The sequence below is a fragment of the Limulus polyphemus genome, unplaced genomic scaffold (genome assembly GCF_000517525.1).
Source record: "Limulus polyphemus unplaced genomic scaffold, Limulus_polyphemus-2.1.2 Scaffold5735, whole genome shotgun sequence".
NCBI classification, from domain to species: domain Eukaryota; kingdom Metazoa; phylum Arthropoda; class Merostomata; order Xiphosura; family Limulidae; genus Limulus; species Limulus polyphemus.
In genome coordinates, this window is record NW_013671345.1 from 36,307 (window position 1) to 55,186 (window position 18,880).

Below are 18,880 nucleotides of genomic sequence, written 5' to 3' on the forward strand. Positions count from 1 at the left end.
AATTGTTTGCTTTACTTCTTTATTTACTGTTCTACGTTTTACGAAAAATAACTAAGAAGTTATTTCAAAATAGCAATAACTATATACATACATACATAATGTATAATAATTGAAATGTTACTGTATTTTACAAAATACTAGTCTACGAAAACATAGCCAAGACAAGTTACTTTGTACAGACCAAAGGTCAGTTTTATGTTATTTGATATGGTAAGAAGAGTGCACGGGAGCTGCGTCATTGTAACTTCTGTATTTGTAGCCAGGCACGGCAGAAAGAATAAAATAATAAATATATATAAATGTATAATGTTATGAGATTTAAACTATTTAGTCTAAACATTTATGTTTTCATGTTATAATCTGTGTTCATTCTAGAATGAAACAGGCATAACTTATATTTATTTCCTAATTTGTTATGGTGGTTGCGAGCTCAGTCAAATCTACCGAACCTGTACATAGATTAATTACTGAAAATAACAAATAAAAATATAAAGTTTTTTTTAAGAAACGTTTGGTAACTATCTGGACATTATAAAGATTTTGCATATGAAATTTGAAAATTTTCTGATGCATAAAAGTATTTTTAATCTTAAAATGAAAATTACTTAACATGATAAATAGGCAACATGTGAAAAGAAAAAAAGGTATGAAAAAACAGTGCTTTACAAACCTTAAGACTTAATAAAAAATTTATGTTTTGCATATGAAAGCATTGTAATGTTTATTGATAATCTGCCAAATTTCGCTAACATTCACTTACTAATTTAAAAGTTCTAGCATGAAAACTAAAACAAACACAAAATGGTTATGAGGTCGGTCCCAGGGATCGTGCTGAAAGAGTTAACATAATAAATATAAAATAATATCAGGTGAAAAAAAAAATGAAGGACGAAATATAAAATTTAAAAAAAATCTTGGTATGACCCAATTTAAACCAGAAAAAAAAAGCATTCAAAAATTATGTTACATCAATTTTAAACTGCACTTATTAACATAAATATGAGTGTTCATCATATACATACGCTCATTAAAAGAGTATCCAAACATTTCAATTGTGGAAGGATGTTCTTCAGTTTCTTCGTAACTTACTTGCCTCTCAGAATGGGAGTTTGAGACTGCAATGACAAAGTATAAAAATAAAATGTTCTGAAATTGAAAAGTTTTTTTTTATTATGATCAAAACATCATAGCTGTGCTCTTCAATCACTGAAACTTAGTGAGGTCATCAAATGAAATATGTTTGAGCATACATGTTATATACACACACCATAAACTGCTGAAGGCTTTCCTGCCAGAACCTGAACCTCTCCTTTTGTCTGTTTAAGTTATATTTCCTGCCAGAACCTGAACCTCTCCTTTTGTCTGTTTTCATAACTTTTAAACAGACAATAAAACTTCAAGAAGGTAAAACAGTGAAAGAGGGAAACTCTGAAAGACTTTATGGAAAGAATATGTCCTTAAATAAATACAAAACCTAACAACAATAAAATTCTGAACAAAATGGAGACCAGCATGATGACTAAGATTACATAATTCAAATAGATATAAATGTAGAGGTTTTATATAAAGGGTTTCTTTTCCAACCAACCTCTTACTTCAATATGTTTTTTTTTCTGTATGATGACTAAACTATTGATTATCTTCAATAAGTTGTGAACTAAAAGGATGATTATTTATTTAGAATCTTTAAGCAAATGTAAAAAATTACTAATTTTCTTTGATTAATGACCAACAATATCATTGTTTTTCAGTAGTTTGTTTTTGGGGCCAAATTTAGGGTTATATATGTCATAAAATATTTGAATTTGCTCATCACGAAAAGCTCTAAAACAAGTTAGTTGTAAATATTGTTGTTTTGAGTAATATGGATATCTTGTCAATCTTAGTGAGTGGCCTAGAACTTCAAAACTGTTTAAATGTTGAGAAAGGTAAAGCCACACATTTCTCATATTGAGAATCATAAAGAATTTTACCTGTTCTATAAGAAGAATATTAGTGTTGTGGAAAAGGAGAAACGTACAAGAGTAATTGTTTCAAAAGGGATAATGTATTCAATGGAGTGTTTGAACAGACTGATTAGAATGCTAACCAGAGGAAGTGATATAACACTGTTTTCTACCTGCTTTAGTGATACAGGATTTTTTTAAATTCTTTGTTTGTTTGGTGTGTATTCAGTTTTAGCACAAAAACATGGTCCAGAAAGTCACTGACTGCCTTGTTCTAGTTGCTTTGTTTGCTATAGAAGGTAATGTCTATTCTGCCTGTGAGGTTTATTCAGTTTGAAAAGATGTGCACTGTAATATCCATTACCGGCCAAGTTGATGTAGACTAAATGTAACAGCTAACCAATGTTGTGAGAGAACAGAGGTCACAAGGTGATACTATTGACTGGACAATGAAAGTAAGTTTACCTGTTGAATCCAAGCACAATTTTTTGAGCCCGTCCTACTTGAAGATAACTGAATGAAAACTTACTTCAAGATCATCTTGTTTAATTCTACAGAAGTCAATTTTGATAAAAAGAAAGCTGTAGAGTTAAATACACTCCATTAGAATCGACTGCTAGTCTGTGTATACAAGCATTGACACTGCACTTTCTGTTTGTTTGTTATAATAATGAGTTTTTTCATTTATTTACATTTTACCCATTACGCCATGTCACAGACTATCTTGTCAATTCATATATGGTACGCCCTGGGGTATGCTATAATGGGGGAGTGATGATAATTGCCCAATCTGGGGCACCCAGACGAAAATCAATGGTAATCAGAAATCAAATAACTAATAAAGATAAACAGAAAACTTCCCGATGCCCCAAGGTATAGTGTTACAGGTCATTTGTCCAGCCTCATTACTTCATATCTAAAGAAACACAGTCAAGTTATCAAAGATAAAATACTTCCCTTATTTCTTGATCAAATCTGCTGTCATTTGTGTATTTGCCCATCTGATACTCAGCAGGAAATCTCTTTTATCTGAAATTACCTCAACAAAAGGATTTGGAGTTTTAATTAGTTATTGGTTAGAGCTTAATTGGAGTACCATTTTCAGTTTTGGTCTTCTTATAGAACACACACTGATCTTGTATAAGAAGATGCACAAATACCTATAGGTTATCAATACCAAAACTAGCATAAAAAATGTGAGAATTGAAAAATTTTAATTAATTGCAGTGATGTTTTGCTAAAGCTAAAAAATTGGTTATAATCACGTAATTTATGTAAGAAGATTTTTTTGCTTTCTAAGCTGATAAGATTTGAATTGAGTACGAGGGTTAATAAACTGTGCAAACCTAGGTTGTCCTAACATAGGATTACATTTTCTTAAAATTGATAACTTATGGATTGTTTTTGCATTGTCTAGGTAAGTTCAGATATCTAAACATATGAAAACATTTGTAATCAAGTACTGTGCAGTTAATTTTTATTGTTTGTGTACAAGAAATGACATTAAAAAGTTAAGAGATAGGTATACAGATGCGAAAGGTTACAACCAGGCAGGAGTTGATTTTTGTTGTTTGAGGATAAGGAATTATTTTAAAGGTTTAAGATATAAGTATACAGATACAAAAAAGTTACAAATCAATTAGGCAGGTGTTGAGTTTTGTTGTTTGAGTATAAAAGATGACTTCAAAGGGTTAAGAGATATACAAACAGATGTGAAATGTTCAGTGCAAATTGAGTCACAAAAATATATATACAATATTACCAAGTGCAAAGTAGACTTCACTCGATGTATATTTTGCACGAGCTAAACAGATGTTGAGGTCTTAGAGATCATCTTTACTCAGAGGTTTTCTTTCAGAATTTTTCATGAATGAGGAAGGAGGTGATTTTATTTGGTGACTGATGTAGCAAAAGGCATACTAGTGTTGAAGCTGCAGTATGTATACAATCTGTTTGCATCCCCCAAGCTTTCTTTTACAAGTATATTTAAAATGGTGCAGTTTTAAGGATATCTGTCCTTTTCACACTAACGTTATCATCTAAAGATAAAACCCTCAAATTTGCAAAAATATCTATGGAAAGAAGGATCAAGTTTAGAGGGAAAGCTTCCTTCCCTGTTTACCAAACTAATTTTTCATACACACAGACTAAACATTTTACTCATTCACAATGTTACAATTATGGTATTCTCAAGTTCATTGAATTTTACCCAAGATCAGGATAGTAACCACAAGTAACAGGAGGAACAGCCAGGATACTAATCCCAGAGTTAAAACTGAAAGAGGGCTTGACTGAACTGAATGAAACAGAGTGAGCATAATGTTAAAGTAAATCAATCTTTGTGTAATACAAAAACAACAAAAGTCAGTAAAGAACATTGAATGGCACTTCAAGATCTCACACAGACTGTGGAAATCTCCATCTGTTCTTGATATGTCTCTCTAGATATTCTTCATTCTAGACTGAGAGAGTATTGACATTAAATATACGGGTAAAATAAGATCATATCTTTCAGTGCACAAGTACTACCCAGATATCAAGTTGCCCTACTGAAAATAGGATGAGTTTTAACCTCTAGGTAATTAAACTTAAACAGTGGATGTTACTACAGAATCAAAATTTAAATATAGGTCTCCACCAACACCTGTGAAAAACACCTAAAACATTCACAAGTGTATGTAACTAGCACATGAAATAAGGTTGATGATGTACAAACCAGATTTCCTGTATTAAAAGTCTTCAAGCAATCTAAAAGCTTGTATATCTAAGCAAGTTGGTAAACTTAACAGTTTACCTTTCAAATTACCACATAGAATAATAGCAAATTGTAACTGTGTTATTATAATACTTTACACTTTCCTTAAAGGCTTCTATCTTCACTATAATTTGATTTATCAAATCACATCTTAATTTAAGTTTTCAGTGTACTAGACACCTAATAGCTTGATACATGTAAACCTTGGCTTGAAGAATGCCCCAGTTTTGAAATGTGCTTATTGATAAAGTGATATAAAAGTGTAATGACGTTTATATATGTAGTGAATACCAATATAAGCAAAGCCTCAACTATTCTTTCACAGCCTGACATCATAACGTAAAACATATGAATAAACATGTGCCACATTCCAAAACTTACCTGGTTCTGACATCGGCATACACTTTAAGTTCTGGTCTGGATTTGACTGAGACATTACAGTGATGAAGAAGAAAACCTTTGTAAAGATACAAAAACAATATTCTTTAGTAAATATTTATGAATGTATTACATTAATATATCATATACACGTATGTATATATTTATTTACAGTTTAGGTAACAGTAACTAGAGCTGGGCAATTAGAGGTATTTGCTAATTGATTAAACGAAAGGCTCATTAATTGATTATATTCAATTAATGGACTAGTACATGACCCCTACAATCGCCCCCTCCCAATACAAGGAAAAAAAGTGCTTTTACTATAACTGATAAGGGTAATAATGTTTTTATGTAAAACATATCATAATTATAATTAGAAATAATTAAGTAGCCAGTTAGCCACTTTATTTACATACATTGCTTATGTGGGATAAACATACAAATGTAGCCAGTTAGCCACTTTATTTACATACATTGCTTATGTGGGATAAACATACAAATGTAGCCAGTTAGCCACTTTATTTATATACATTGCTTATGTGGGATAAACATACAAATGTAGCCAGTTAGCCACTTTATTTACATACATTGCTTATGCAGGATAAACATACAAATGTAGCCAGTTAGCCACTTTATTTACATACATTGCTTATGTAAGATAAACATACAAATAACAATAACAATTTGAGTCACCTCAATATTTTGCATTTACCTACAATATTCACTAAACATTAAACTTATGTTTACATACACTGCAACACAATAAAACCATGGTATATCTATTAAAAATAAAAATATATTTAAACAAAGCACTAAATATCAATAAAATACCTTTATTAAGCCTTAAGCAGCCTCCAATCATGTGACTATTTGTTTCATACTGTATATAAATATTCCTGTGTACAGGTAAACTACTTTACCTGATGACGATAAAATATTTTCTAAACATAGCACATATGATACTGTGTTAAACTTGTAATAATGTTTCTTTGTTACCCATTCAACCTGTCTCTAAACTAACTCACTTTATCTGACATCTCACTGAAGAAAATTTCTATAGTTTTCAAACACGTATAATTTAAAACACGAATACTTTAACAAATCACAAATGAAAGGAACATTTACAGAAACTGAAGTAAGAAAATCTTAAATCTATATATACTTACTATTCTATTATGTGATAGTATAATTCTTATATCTATCCAATCATATTTAAACTTTAATTATAGCTGCATTCAACAAAGGTCTTTACAAAAACTAGGGGAAATGATGAAAATTAAAAAAAAAGGATAATATATGCTCAAGTAGTGATAGATTCTTAGAACAAATAAAGTTATTCTTTGAGATGGGCAGACAAATTTTAAATAAATCAACAAGTGAGTTGTTTCATTTATAAGCAAAACTATTGCCAGCTAATCAGAAATGAAAATACAAACTTTTTAATTTTCTTCGTGAATTACAATGAACAAATGTCAGCAAATAACATATCAATCCTAAAATATTTTTGAGTTAAAATTGTTGAAATATAGTTAGAATTAACATATAAAATTGACTTAAATTTTGTGTCAAGAAAATTGTTTATCATGTGGCAAAAAAACAAAAAAATGAAAGGGCAGAGTAAACCCTGTCTTCAGATTTCAGACAATAACTTTATACATGAAAATGAATCATACAGGTAGCACAACCATTTAGAAACAATAAAACCATTTAACATTTAGAAACAATAAAAGATTTATTTACTTAATAGTCATCTGTTGTAACAGTATTGTGTACACTTTATGAAATTTTTAAGTCCTTTTAAACTTGCCATTTAATAACCTAAGCGAATTTCAGTAAATGAATAATATTGTGGCATGTACTAAATTTACTATTTGGTATTATATAGTGGACCAAATGTATAATGTTATTACAGACTTTTTCCCATTTTATCAGGTTCCAAAATGGTAAGTTAAAATGGAATTAAAATTTTCTTAAAAATTATATACACACACCACTGATTGCTGACCCAAGGAGGAACTTCAGTCCATAGAACAAGGTAAGAGGGTACAGTGAATCAAAGAATACGACATGCCTGTACATCAGAAATTATATTTCTTATTTTTACTTTTGGTAAAACAAAATCTGTGATATCACTTTCCAAACTTGTTATTCTAGACAATTCAGTATCATTTTTACATGGTTATAAGTGTTTATAATACGGGTGTTAACGTTAGCCAAGCGTCAGACATTTTGAATTTTGCTTAGTCTATTAAATGTTTAAAATGTCAAATATTAAGAAACTAAGAGTTCTTTTATTGTTTACTTCCTACTTTTTGTCACTTGGCACTACTGGCAGATAATGAGATTCATATTTCACCTTAACCTTATACTTCATGCTGCCACTCAGTTCTGAATAAATTATAGATTTACAAAATAGATAGTACTATTAAATTGAATGTAAGACTATGACAGACATGAAATTATGATTATAAATACATATGTATTTAAATAAACAAAACAAAAACACCATAAAACAATTGTTGGTTTTCCAAATATTGTAATTAATGTCAGAAATTATATTTTTAACCACTTTTAATTGGTAATACTTTTTGACACGTTGCCAACATAATATCTCACTGCACAAAGATATAATAGACTGACGTGAAACCCACAAGGCTAGAGTAACGTCATCTTCAGAAACTTGAAATAAGTAAAGCCCTGTCTGAGTACAATTTGATAGAAAGATAGACCAAAAAGTAAAATGTGGGCTCTGCAGAGCTTAGTTACAGAGGCACTATGGGAACTATGTACAATGATATTAAAATGAAGCATCCTGAAAGATCTATTGTAGAGGATGAGTGGTCTAGAGAAACTACTATGTAAATGTTTGTTAGTAGTACGAGCGTACCATTTCTGTAATAATATGGTTAATGTTCACTGTATAAACAAAATAGGCCATTATTATACCCAAAATATTATTGATGTTACTTCATAATTTTTATACATTTAAAACATTTATAGAATATGATTATAAAGTTACTTGTACAAGAATAAAAAGAACTTTAATGCTTAAAAATGTTTAATGTTGGGTGCTTAAGTGTTGTATCTATAACTACACAGTTACTCCACTGCTTTTTAACCAATCAAGGGAAATTAATAATCATAACTTATTTTATTTATTAGGCAAATGAGTATTTAGCCAAAGTAAAAATCTAGTAGTTTTGATAAATTATTCAAGTAACCTAAATTTAAAGTCAAACAACATATAAATTAATGTTATTCTAATTGTTTAAATAGTTATAACATTATCTTAAAGTTTGAAAATCATTTGGGAGTGAATAAGAATAAAACTAGAAAGTTTATTCGGATAATATAGTATTATTGGGTTAACTAGTAACATTTTAACTTTTCCACACTTGCTGCAGTAATGTGTCAATTTTACAATGGTAGTTAACTTTTTGAAAGTTAGCTGTGGAACACTAGGGTATTTTTTACATTAAAGAGAACCTTTCACTATAATAATATAGTATCTTGGTTTAATCATTGTTGACCAAGTAGTCCTAAAGTAGCTTAAATAAGTCAGTTAAAATAACATTTAGTGTATTTTGTAAATGATTAATTCAGTCAGGTTACAATTCAAAGCTCATATCTTTTTTTTTTCTAATATTGTGATTGATATGAAAATAAAAACTGTAAATTCATCACACATTTATTAATTAAAATTAAATCATAATTACCTCTAATCATATTTAGAAAGAAAATTACAACACTGGTAAAGTGGATAATCATTTATAATTTTTTTTTAAATGTCTTTAATTATACAGTCATAGCACTTCCATTTTCACTTATCTTAAACATTAACAATACACAAAAACATAATTCTCACGAGAATCTTTAACTGCTAAAAAATGAAAAATTGATTCTGTAACAAGTCTATATGCTAGTTGATTATTTTCACACCAATCAATTTAATCAAAGTTTTGGTTAATAATTAGGAACACTAATTTAAATTAGTTTATTATTTTTGTGACATTAATTGATTAATCAATTAGTTTAGGAGACATTAAATGATGTAATTGCTCCTAAGTAATCTTTTAAATCACTCAGCTCTAGTAGTAACAGTATGCTCAGTAAAACAACTTATATAGAAAAAATATCACATTCCATGATTTGTACATATATATCGAAAAATCACTTATAGTATAAATTGCTAACCAAGAAAGGGAAAAAGAAACATCATACAGAGCAGAATGGCAGAAGGACATACAGCCAACTGACGTCACCTCTTTACCTATCAAAATCAAATGTTGACCTTCATATCTTTCAACCTATCCAACAAAAGTCTAAAATATTTTAAACTAACACCACTTACAACATCATCAAGATAAACATATCACATTACTTTTATTTAATATTAAATACACACACTAAAGAAAAAGTTTGGATCCAAGTTTCTAAATCATAAATTTATTGTCCATAATAACCAAAGTCACTCTTCCAAATCCTAATCTACTTCTCAAACAAATCACTCACAGGTGGATTAACTAAGCCTCCAGCAATATTTGACATCTACATTCTATTAAAAGTCAAAATTTTTAAACTTCTCTTCGTATCAGGGATGGAAATATTACATTTCCGAGGAATTTAACTTTGCTTGAGGAATTTCATCTTTTTAGTTGGCTTTTCCGATCAGGAATGCATGATCCATCCCTATGCCTTTAGTTATGACCAATGAAAGTGAACATATTGCAGGGATTAAACAGAAAAACAATGAATGTAATTATACACGAGGGAATGTAGTCTTCCTAATAGCTATCTCTAGAGTGAATGTAATTTTATTTCATTATTTCTATCCCTGCATATGTTAATTATTTTAAAACAGTTATCTTGGGTTTGGTGCATACCTATGGAAGTGAAACTTCGTAAATCTCAGCCCTTGTGTTTACAACAGTATCTGTACTGGAGACCAGTAATACTACCAACAAAGAAAATGTGCCTATAAGACAAAGCTGGTGTATCGATTTCATTAGATTTAAATGTAATATTCTAATATAAAATGAACTACTATCTAGCTTGCACCTCATCTCTACAATTGACACTAACCTCCCAACTAAGAGCTGGTGTTAGAAACTAGGATGGTGGCAGACTCCAAAAAGTGATAAAATTATCCGAATGAGGTGCTTATATACAGTACCAGGATAGAGGGTGCGTTGATGTAGGTGGAGAATATCACAAGACAAATATCGCCAAGGGCAATTGAGTGGGATTTAAAAGACAGGAGCAAGTGAGACAAAATCAGACCACTTAAATGAGCAAAGAAGAAACCTGTCAGTTGAGTAATAGCTATAAGTGTCAACAGAGGTAAGTATTATTGGAAATACATTTTCGGTTTAGGACAATGTTAACTTTCCTCTATCTTGTTATATTCTTCCATTTGGAGGTAAGTATCATTGGAAATACATTTTCAGTTTAGGAAAATGTTTACTCTCAAACATACCTCCGCTGACACTTATAACTAGAATCTCACATTGAGAAGGTGGATGGGGCCAGTGAGGGTATTATTTATATAGGAAGTGTCGGCATTGATCATAGGTGTACCAAGATAAGATTGGTACCTAAGTAAGGGAACTGCACTACATGCAGAACAGATATGCTCTTCACCCCTTAGTTCCTGTAACAAGGGTGGAATTGTACATGAGTGATCATTACTATAGGCCAGCCCCAACCAGATAGCTGAGGTTCCGCTACTCGAGGTTGGAATTAAAGGGACTTGATCCTTATATCCTACATTGGTGGCAAGGGTAATTGGACCACAACATTACATACATATATATATATATATATATACTGTTGACTGAATCCCAACCTGTAGCCATAGAGTGATGCGTTCTGAACCACTGGAATCATGATGAAAAAGTAAGCAACATCAAAGCAGACAAACCTTCTCCTCCACCTGAAGAATCATGAAAGACAACACCTCAGGCTCGGAATGACAGGATTGCATATGCCTTATTCAACCAAAGAAACAGAACTCATTCGGTCTGGAATTATGAACATTCATCCTCACTCCGAAACCGAGTGGGCACCCATGTTCAGAATTACGAGGAGATAGTGGATCCCCTTCCATCATATTTCTTATCCTGGGTAATATATGATGTGGAGAGAAAGTGGTAATCCCGTCCTGTCCAGAAAGAAAGCAGCTATTGCCAAAGCCCAAAGATGAGGTACTAGAGACCAAATTGCCAGTAGTTGGGTGATCAAATGAGAGGCCAAACCACCAATTAGTTGCAAAATGAGAGCCAATCCAACAGAACCTTACGATGCAATATTTATTCTGTCGAGAGAATCTGACAGGATGGAGACAATGGACCTGCTACCACAGGCATTACCCATGGAACATGGGAAGCTAGAAGGGTGATAAGACTAGTCCCAAAAAAAGAGGACCAAAATTCAAAAATAAGGAGCCCAAGACCACATGGCTCCATGATGAGAAACATAAGACACTACCATGGAATAGTCAAGATTGAAGCCTGACAATTTACCCCTTAAGAATCCCAGACCATGAGGCCTTGTCTGTTGAAAAGCAAGAAGGACAAAAACATTGTGTAAGGAATCATAGTCTTATATGCATAGACTCTGGAATTATTGATTGTTGGTATAGGCACCCCATCCCTGAAGCAACACATTCGTGAACAGCATGAAACTCTGGATAGTAGTAGTGTCCTTACTTAACAATCCCTTGAGATCGAAGAAAGATCCAGATTAAGGAAACTGGGGAAACCAGTTGATAGATGTTTATGATCGTTGATCGCTTAAAGACCAATAAAAGGATTGCTTGTTCTTGTCCCAAAGGCACAAAGGATTTGATTGATGCCAACACTCCCAGAAGAGAAAGAACCATCTGTGCAATGGGAGAAGGAGAGGTGAGTAAGAGTGGGGCATTCTGTTCTATAATGTTAAACAGAATGGGAGACAGCTGAACCCAACTGATATACGAGATGAAAAATAAAAAATACCCAGACTATTGACATATTAAATTGGAACAAGAATAGATGTAGCAGACCCAAAAGGGAAGCCTGCCTGGGTTGTATCTGAAAGTAGAATCAAGGTGTGATGGTCTAACAATTGACGAGGTGGTGCCAGCAGCAACCGGTCATTCATGGAATGGTGTGTACACAGTACGATGGAATGAAGAGGACGAAAAAAAAAACTTGTACAATACTGCAGAACCCATGTGAAGCCTATGTAAGTCTAAAGCAAATTACCCAGAACTGCAGTACCTGACACCACAAAGGCCAAGAGTGGTGGGACTCCACCGCTAAGTCAAAGTGCAGATAGGAGACAACTACAACCAAGTTGGACATCTACAGTAAAAAAATCAACACAGATTGGAGAATGAGTAACTTGTGAACCTTGGAGAATCTAGGCATCGAAATAGACAAGGAAAAATGATAACTGGACATCAATCTCCTGTCTGCATAGGCCCAACAACTGACAGGAATAAAACTCTGAAGAACTAGCCTGATTCTCTCACTATCCCACACACCAACCAAACTCAGATAACCCTAAAACTAAATTTCAACTCCCAATGAACCATGGGAGATCCTATAAGTTGGATGAATAAAAGTGAGGAAGATGTGAACTGAACAACCAATTATGACCCCAAGGACCTGAAGAACTCCTGGACTCATGGATGTGGTTACTACACTGAACCAATGTGCATGCTAACAAGGGATCCACCTTATTGTCAAGCTGATTATCCTGAGAGTCTTCTAGCAAAGTAAAGTGAAAGTAAACTGAATGATAAAGATGAGTTATAAGTCCATAAACTTACTCTGTCCCATCAGGGAACATAAACCTGTATAGGTGAACTATAAATTCTGCCTTAGAACCCCAAACTCTGAGGAGCAGATGTATTATTTGAGTCAAAAAAATGTCTCCACATGGTGGTGGTAGGCTAAATCACGAAGTTCCAACAACATGTCAGATAAGGCCTAATTGTCCCTTCACGTAACTAAGAAGTAAACCTTCCAGCATGAACCACAATATCTGTGTATGGAGAAAAAATTTGCTTCCAGACCTTTCAGCCATCAAGTAAGTTGCAAGCTCAAAAGCCACCGGGAAAAAGCCCAAAACCTCACACTCTCAAAGAATCAACAGAAGAAAAATCAAGTCAAAGGCAGCTTATACCGCAGTGGCTTCCTTTTTCGTTTTTCACAGGTCATATAATGATTGTGTTGATTTCCAGTGAAACAGCATTTTTTAAGGTATAGTAAGTTGTCTTGTTAGAGCAAAGCAACTTTAGGCCATCTGCTGCATCCACCCTAGGAAATAAAACCCCGGACCCCAGTGCTGCAAGTCTGTAAACTTACCACCATCCCACAGGGGGGCTGAAAATCCAACATATTAAAAGAAGGCACATGAAAAAGCAAATCTAAAGTCTCTCCAAAATGTTGAGGATCATGCTCATTTCCAGCCTTAGAGCCCCAAGAGGACCACCACAGATCCAATTGTATGTCTCCACCTGACATGAATAAGATCACTAACAGTATCAACCGAGAGTGACCCCCCTCCCCAATTGTTATGCGATGCTATATATGAGAGGTGTGAAAGGAGAGAGCCAATTGGCCAGAAATAATAATCCAGGAATTCATATAATAACTGGCTTGCCAATGGGAAGAAGATTTTGTTTTTCAAATTGTTATTACAAAAATCAACTAAATAACACAATAACATTGAACGTATCTCTGAATGATCATAATACTGGGAAACCCGTCAGTGACACTTTGTCGAGAAAAAGTGATAAAATTATCTAAATGAGGTGCTTATATACGGTACCAGGGTAGAGGGCACATTGATGTAGGTGGAGAATATCACAACACAAATATCGCCAAGGGTATAAAAGACTGGACCAAGCGAGGCAAAATCAGACCAATACTTAGACAGGCAAAGAAGAAATCCTGGTGGATGAGTCATAGCTGTAAGTGTCAGCAGAGGTAAGTATGTTTTGGAACACTTCTATTTTTTTTATTTTTTTTACTCAAGTAGTAATGGTGTATTGAAAGTGGTAAAGTTTTATGTAAACTTCAGAATAATCATCCAAACTTCTACATTAATATGTAAAATTATTTGGCAAAGCATGTAATTGATTAGAAATCAAAATGTTTTTTAAAACAAATCAATTTCGTTTTCAAAAGATATTTGTTCATTCAGCCAAATTTTTCTGTGTACACTGTACAAAACTTTACTGTAACCCTGGCTGAGAACCAAGCTTTTATAATAAATTACAACTAATTTCTTTTCTTTCCAAATTATCACAATCAGTTTCTCTAACACAACCAGTTAATGCTTTCAAAACTTTCAGACCTAAAGAGCATCACTTTACGTTAGTAAACAACATATGTTTTACACACTGATTAAGTCATAAAAGTATCCAAGTTTTTGAACAAGAAAAATATTCCCAACACTATTAACCCCTCCCAATGAATGTAAAAAAAAATAAAATAAATACCATTCAAAAACTTATTGAAAACTTTCAAAAGTTCCAAAGTCTATTCATCACCAGCCTCTGTTTTCTACCATGAATCCAATTTTCTATCTAATTTATACATTCTTTTCACAATTCTACAATAAACTAACTTACTCATTAACCTTTTGTGTGGTACTTTGAAAACAAGTTTTTCTTAAAATCACAATAAACAATAAGCAGTTTTATACACAAACAAAAATTATCCACTTTTAAATCTTCTACTGAGGATCATTCATTAAATATAAATCTCCAAATACTTTTTTTTTCACTTCAACCTTAGTCCCAGCAAATTAGGGGTCAGTGGAAGCCAAGAGCATTTTACATCCAGGTGACTAGCCCAATCAGCAACTATACAGGACAAGCATGCTTGGCAGCAGGGATCCCAATTCATGACCTTCAGATTGTGAGTCGAGCAACTTAACCACCAGGCCATGCTAGGCCAAACTTTTCTTACTGATCTTTAATAATAAATTTCATCATCTTACTAATAGCTGCAATCAAATCAATATACTCATTATTTAACAGGAGCTTTCTCAACCATGTTTTTTTTTTAAATAAATAAAAAAAAAATACACACCATCAGGAATGTTTCTATTGTAAAAGTAACAGTTAAAATATATGCACATACTTAGTTTTAATAGTGTTATAATAAAAAAAAATGTTTAAATTGAACATTATTGAGTTAGTTTATGAACTTGATGATATACCTATACCACTACTACGTCTGTCCTACCCAAACCAGCTTGATAAGCCCTAAGAAGGGGTGAAAGGCCTTTTTGGCACTGGATATGGCAGATGTAATGTGGTTGAACATACTATTATCTAGTCTTCTTTGCTCTCGCTCCTAAGCTCTTAGAATTCCTAGATAAATACTGTCAGTTAAAACCTAATTAAATTAAATAAGTATAGGCTATTCACATAAAGCAGTGATGAGTAATTTAAGCAACTGTGCATAGTATATAGAGATATGTCTAAGACAGAATAATTACCTAGCAATTAATTCTGAAACATGCTTTTGACTCTAATACAGTTTAACAGCTGTAAATAAGGTTATGGTCTATTTTTATACTGTATTCTAACGACCATACTTAGTACTGTGGTTAGACCGATAACAGTACTAGAATTATTTAACTACTGTGAATAATTATCCTACAAAGATAAACTGTTACTGCTCAACATTCCACAAAATGTAATATTTTGACAACAATATTTCACTGTCCGTAGGTACAGCCTATAAAAAATGCTTGTAAAGTCATAAAATCTTGATCAAGAAAAGGATGGACTATAAAATCATTAACCGATTTTAATATAATTATAAAAAATATTTGTGCTATAATAGCATTAGGAAAGTTAAAGTTAATCAATAAAACTTTTCTTTGTATATTGTAAAATAATCTAGTCTTCCTTAGATTAGGTTAGCATTACTTTATAGCCTTGTACAATTTACAAACTCTTAATGTCTACTGCTAGATGCATAATCTAAATGGTTATTGTTTCATAATTTAATATATAAGAAAATAAAACAAGACAAATGTAATTCCAGTGAATATACCAGGATTTTAGATATTTATCCCTCTGTGAGGAAACCTAAATTTACAATTACTGATCCAAACATGAAAGTTTTGAAACTACAACTATCAGAACAAAACACTTAACATCACAAAAATACTGTTTCTCTACAACAGATTATTTTCAGAAACTAAGTTAAAACATTTTAGTTTTAAATAATATTTAGCTACATGCAACTTATACTGTCATTTAGTAAAATTAGGTAAATACAATCAATGCATCAAAGTAACATTTCAGGGACAAGTTAAAACCCATGGCAGTTGTCTCATTCATGTAATTAGGCAGTTGTCTCATTCATGTAATTAAACACCTATCTGCATATATCCAGTCCTGAAACACCAAGTAATTACCAAATCCCCTCTAGAACTTTCCCAAGTCTGTTGCATCTGCCACATCTGAAGGCAATCTATTCCAAACACTGACAAGCCTCTCTGAAATCAAAACTGTCTAATTTGAGATGACTTCTGCCTTATTAAATCTTAAATCTATGTTCCCTAGCCCTACCACTCTTGAACATGAAAAAAAAAAAGTTACAGTGGCCATTTGTCCACCCTGAACCTCCCTCAATAATAACCTGTTCTATACTTGAACTAAATTGCACAAGTCATAAACAGCCACCAAGTTTCACATTCAGAGGTTTCTTCATCCTTGAAACTCTTTCAATTTTTCATGATTGATCCAAACAGTAATTTTATTAGTAAAATACAAACAACTGACATTACACTTATTCTCTCCTTCAGGTACAGTAAATGTTCTGAGTCTACCACAATATATAAATACACACACACTTCAATAAACTATCACATTCTAATAGAAACATGAAGGTATTGTGGGTCCACTGATTCCCATCATATTGTTTCTTTACACTATAAACTTTTGCTCATAATTAGAAATTTGTTATATAAAAACTTTCCATTTTGTTCCCTTGTATAACACACACACATATACCAGCAGAATATTAATTATAAACTCACTATTTTATTTACACAGCGATTTGTTACTATTCTGACAGCTATTTTTTCACTACTATTTAAGCTTCATGTTTTTCTTCTTCCATCTTTCCCAACACTAAAATTTTCCTGCTTTTTGCAGGGATTTATTTATCTCAGCTGTACATGTAATAAAGGATATTTCACTTAAATTTTATAACATTTGGTACATATTTTTTGTACTATACATTTTCAATTAAATCTGATATATTTTGACATATGCTGAAAAACGTAAGGATACCTAATTATAAAAAGAAAAAGTTTAATCAATAATTATTGTCTTTTGTCTAGAGGTAAATGTTGAGCTATCGTGGTAAACATCTTATATAATATGATTTGGATGAAGATACGTTTCCTTTCTGCACTTTATTTCTGTAAGAATGGCAAACACAGCCAACTTTTTAACACATAAAATAAAAGCATCAACCACTGGAAGTCTAGACTGACAAAAATAAATTCCTATTGATAATGTTTATTGTAGTAAATATGTCTTAAGTTCAGTAAAACAAAGACTTTGGTAAATATAGGTGGCATTAAAACAAATAAAGGTAAAACTAAAATTGTACTTCACATGAATCACAATAAAAATCACTGATTATGGTTCTTAATGTCTGTTAATATTAATAATGTCTAAAATTAAAGCCAGACAAAACAGAAACTGAGATAGCAATGCTATTACTATTAGCATAACAAGACTTTTAAATATAAATATAACAAAAACAACACAATGTATGTAATGAGAAATACAGGAAGTCAAAGCCATGTCAAAGATTAAATAAAAAACATAATAACACCTTCTCTCGTCAATGTATCGGTATGCGGCAGTGAAATACGAGTGATTTGTTTTTTAGTAGTAGTACTAGGATGTTGAAATTATCGGTACAGAAAATAAAACTCAGAAGTGAAGTAAAGGACCACTAGTACTAGAATTAGCCTTATGCTAGGAAAAATAATAATTCAGAAACTAGCTACTTACAAAAATAGTATTTCACGGTGAATATAGATATCACGCAATTTGTAGTTGTTAGTTACGTGTTTGAATCTTGAAACAACTATCTTGTGTACAGGCCTAGATAGAGCGTGACAGCCACTTCCTGCAGCCAACTGAATACTCACAAATGAGACGAAAAGTTTCGTCAGCGGATAATATTGCTCTACTGTGTCCTAACCTAATGTAATTCTTAACTTGTCCCTAAATCTAATGAAATGTGAGTTTACTCACCCTCAGTAAATGTGTAAGTGGCCTATTAGCAGGTTGTACTTTAATACCTGATTTAAATATAACCATTAACTAACTGTTATGATTGAATAAATGCATTCGGAATTTTTTTTTTCGGAAAGTATAATGTTAACTTAAGCCTAGTAAATGATACCTAAAATTTCATCCAGTTCAATCGATAAAGCAGTAATAAACGAGCCCATACAATAATATATAACATATATAATTTTAAGAATAAACAATTTTTATATATAATTTTGCTTTTTTAATGAAGTACATATTTTATACATATGTTTGCCCTAATATATATTCATATATATATATATATAAAGTAAATAAAAATATTAATTGAATGATACTGTAACAGTAAATGACCATCGTGACTTAAGTGTTTTTGAAAAACAATATGTGATAAAACACGCATAATGGTGTAGAAACGACATAAACAATGGTAACAAGGAAGGTAGATGAATCATACGTTTTCTAACTCCTTCAAAAAACTGACGTGAGTGA

General features: G+C 32.0%; 1 protein-coding gene across 1 annotated transcript in view; it reads right to left on the bottom strand.

The window, feature by feature from the left end:
* LOC106472922 (protein FAM172A-like) overlaps positions 1-18,498 on the bottom strand; it is a gene marked incomplete at its 3' end in the record, with an annotated part of 44,919 nt that extends 26,421 nt beyond the window's left edge. The window contains exons 1-4 of the mRNA XM_013933593.2: positions 18,125-18,498; positions 9,261-9,352; positions 5,083-5,158; positions 1,023-1,115 (exon numbers count right to left, since the gene is read on the bottom strand). Coding sequence (XP_013789047.1) covers positions 1,023-1,115; positions 5,083-5,158; positions 9,261-9,326 — 235 coding nt within the window. The remainder of the gene's footprint in view (positions 1-1,022; positions 1,116-5,082; positions 5,159-9,260; positions 9,353-18,124) is intronic.
* Between the last annotated feature and the right edge of the window lie 382 nt (positions 18,499-18,880).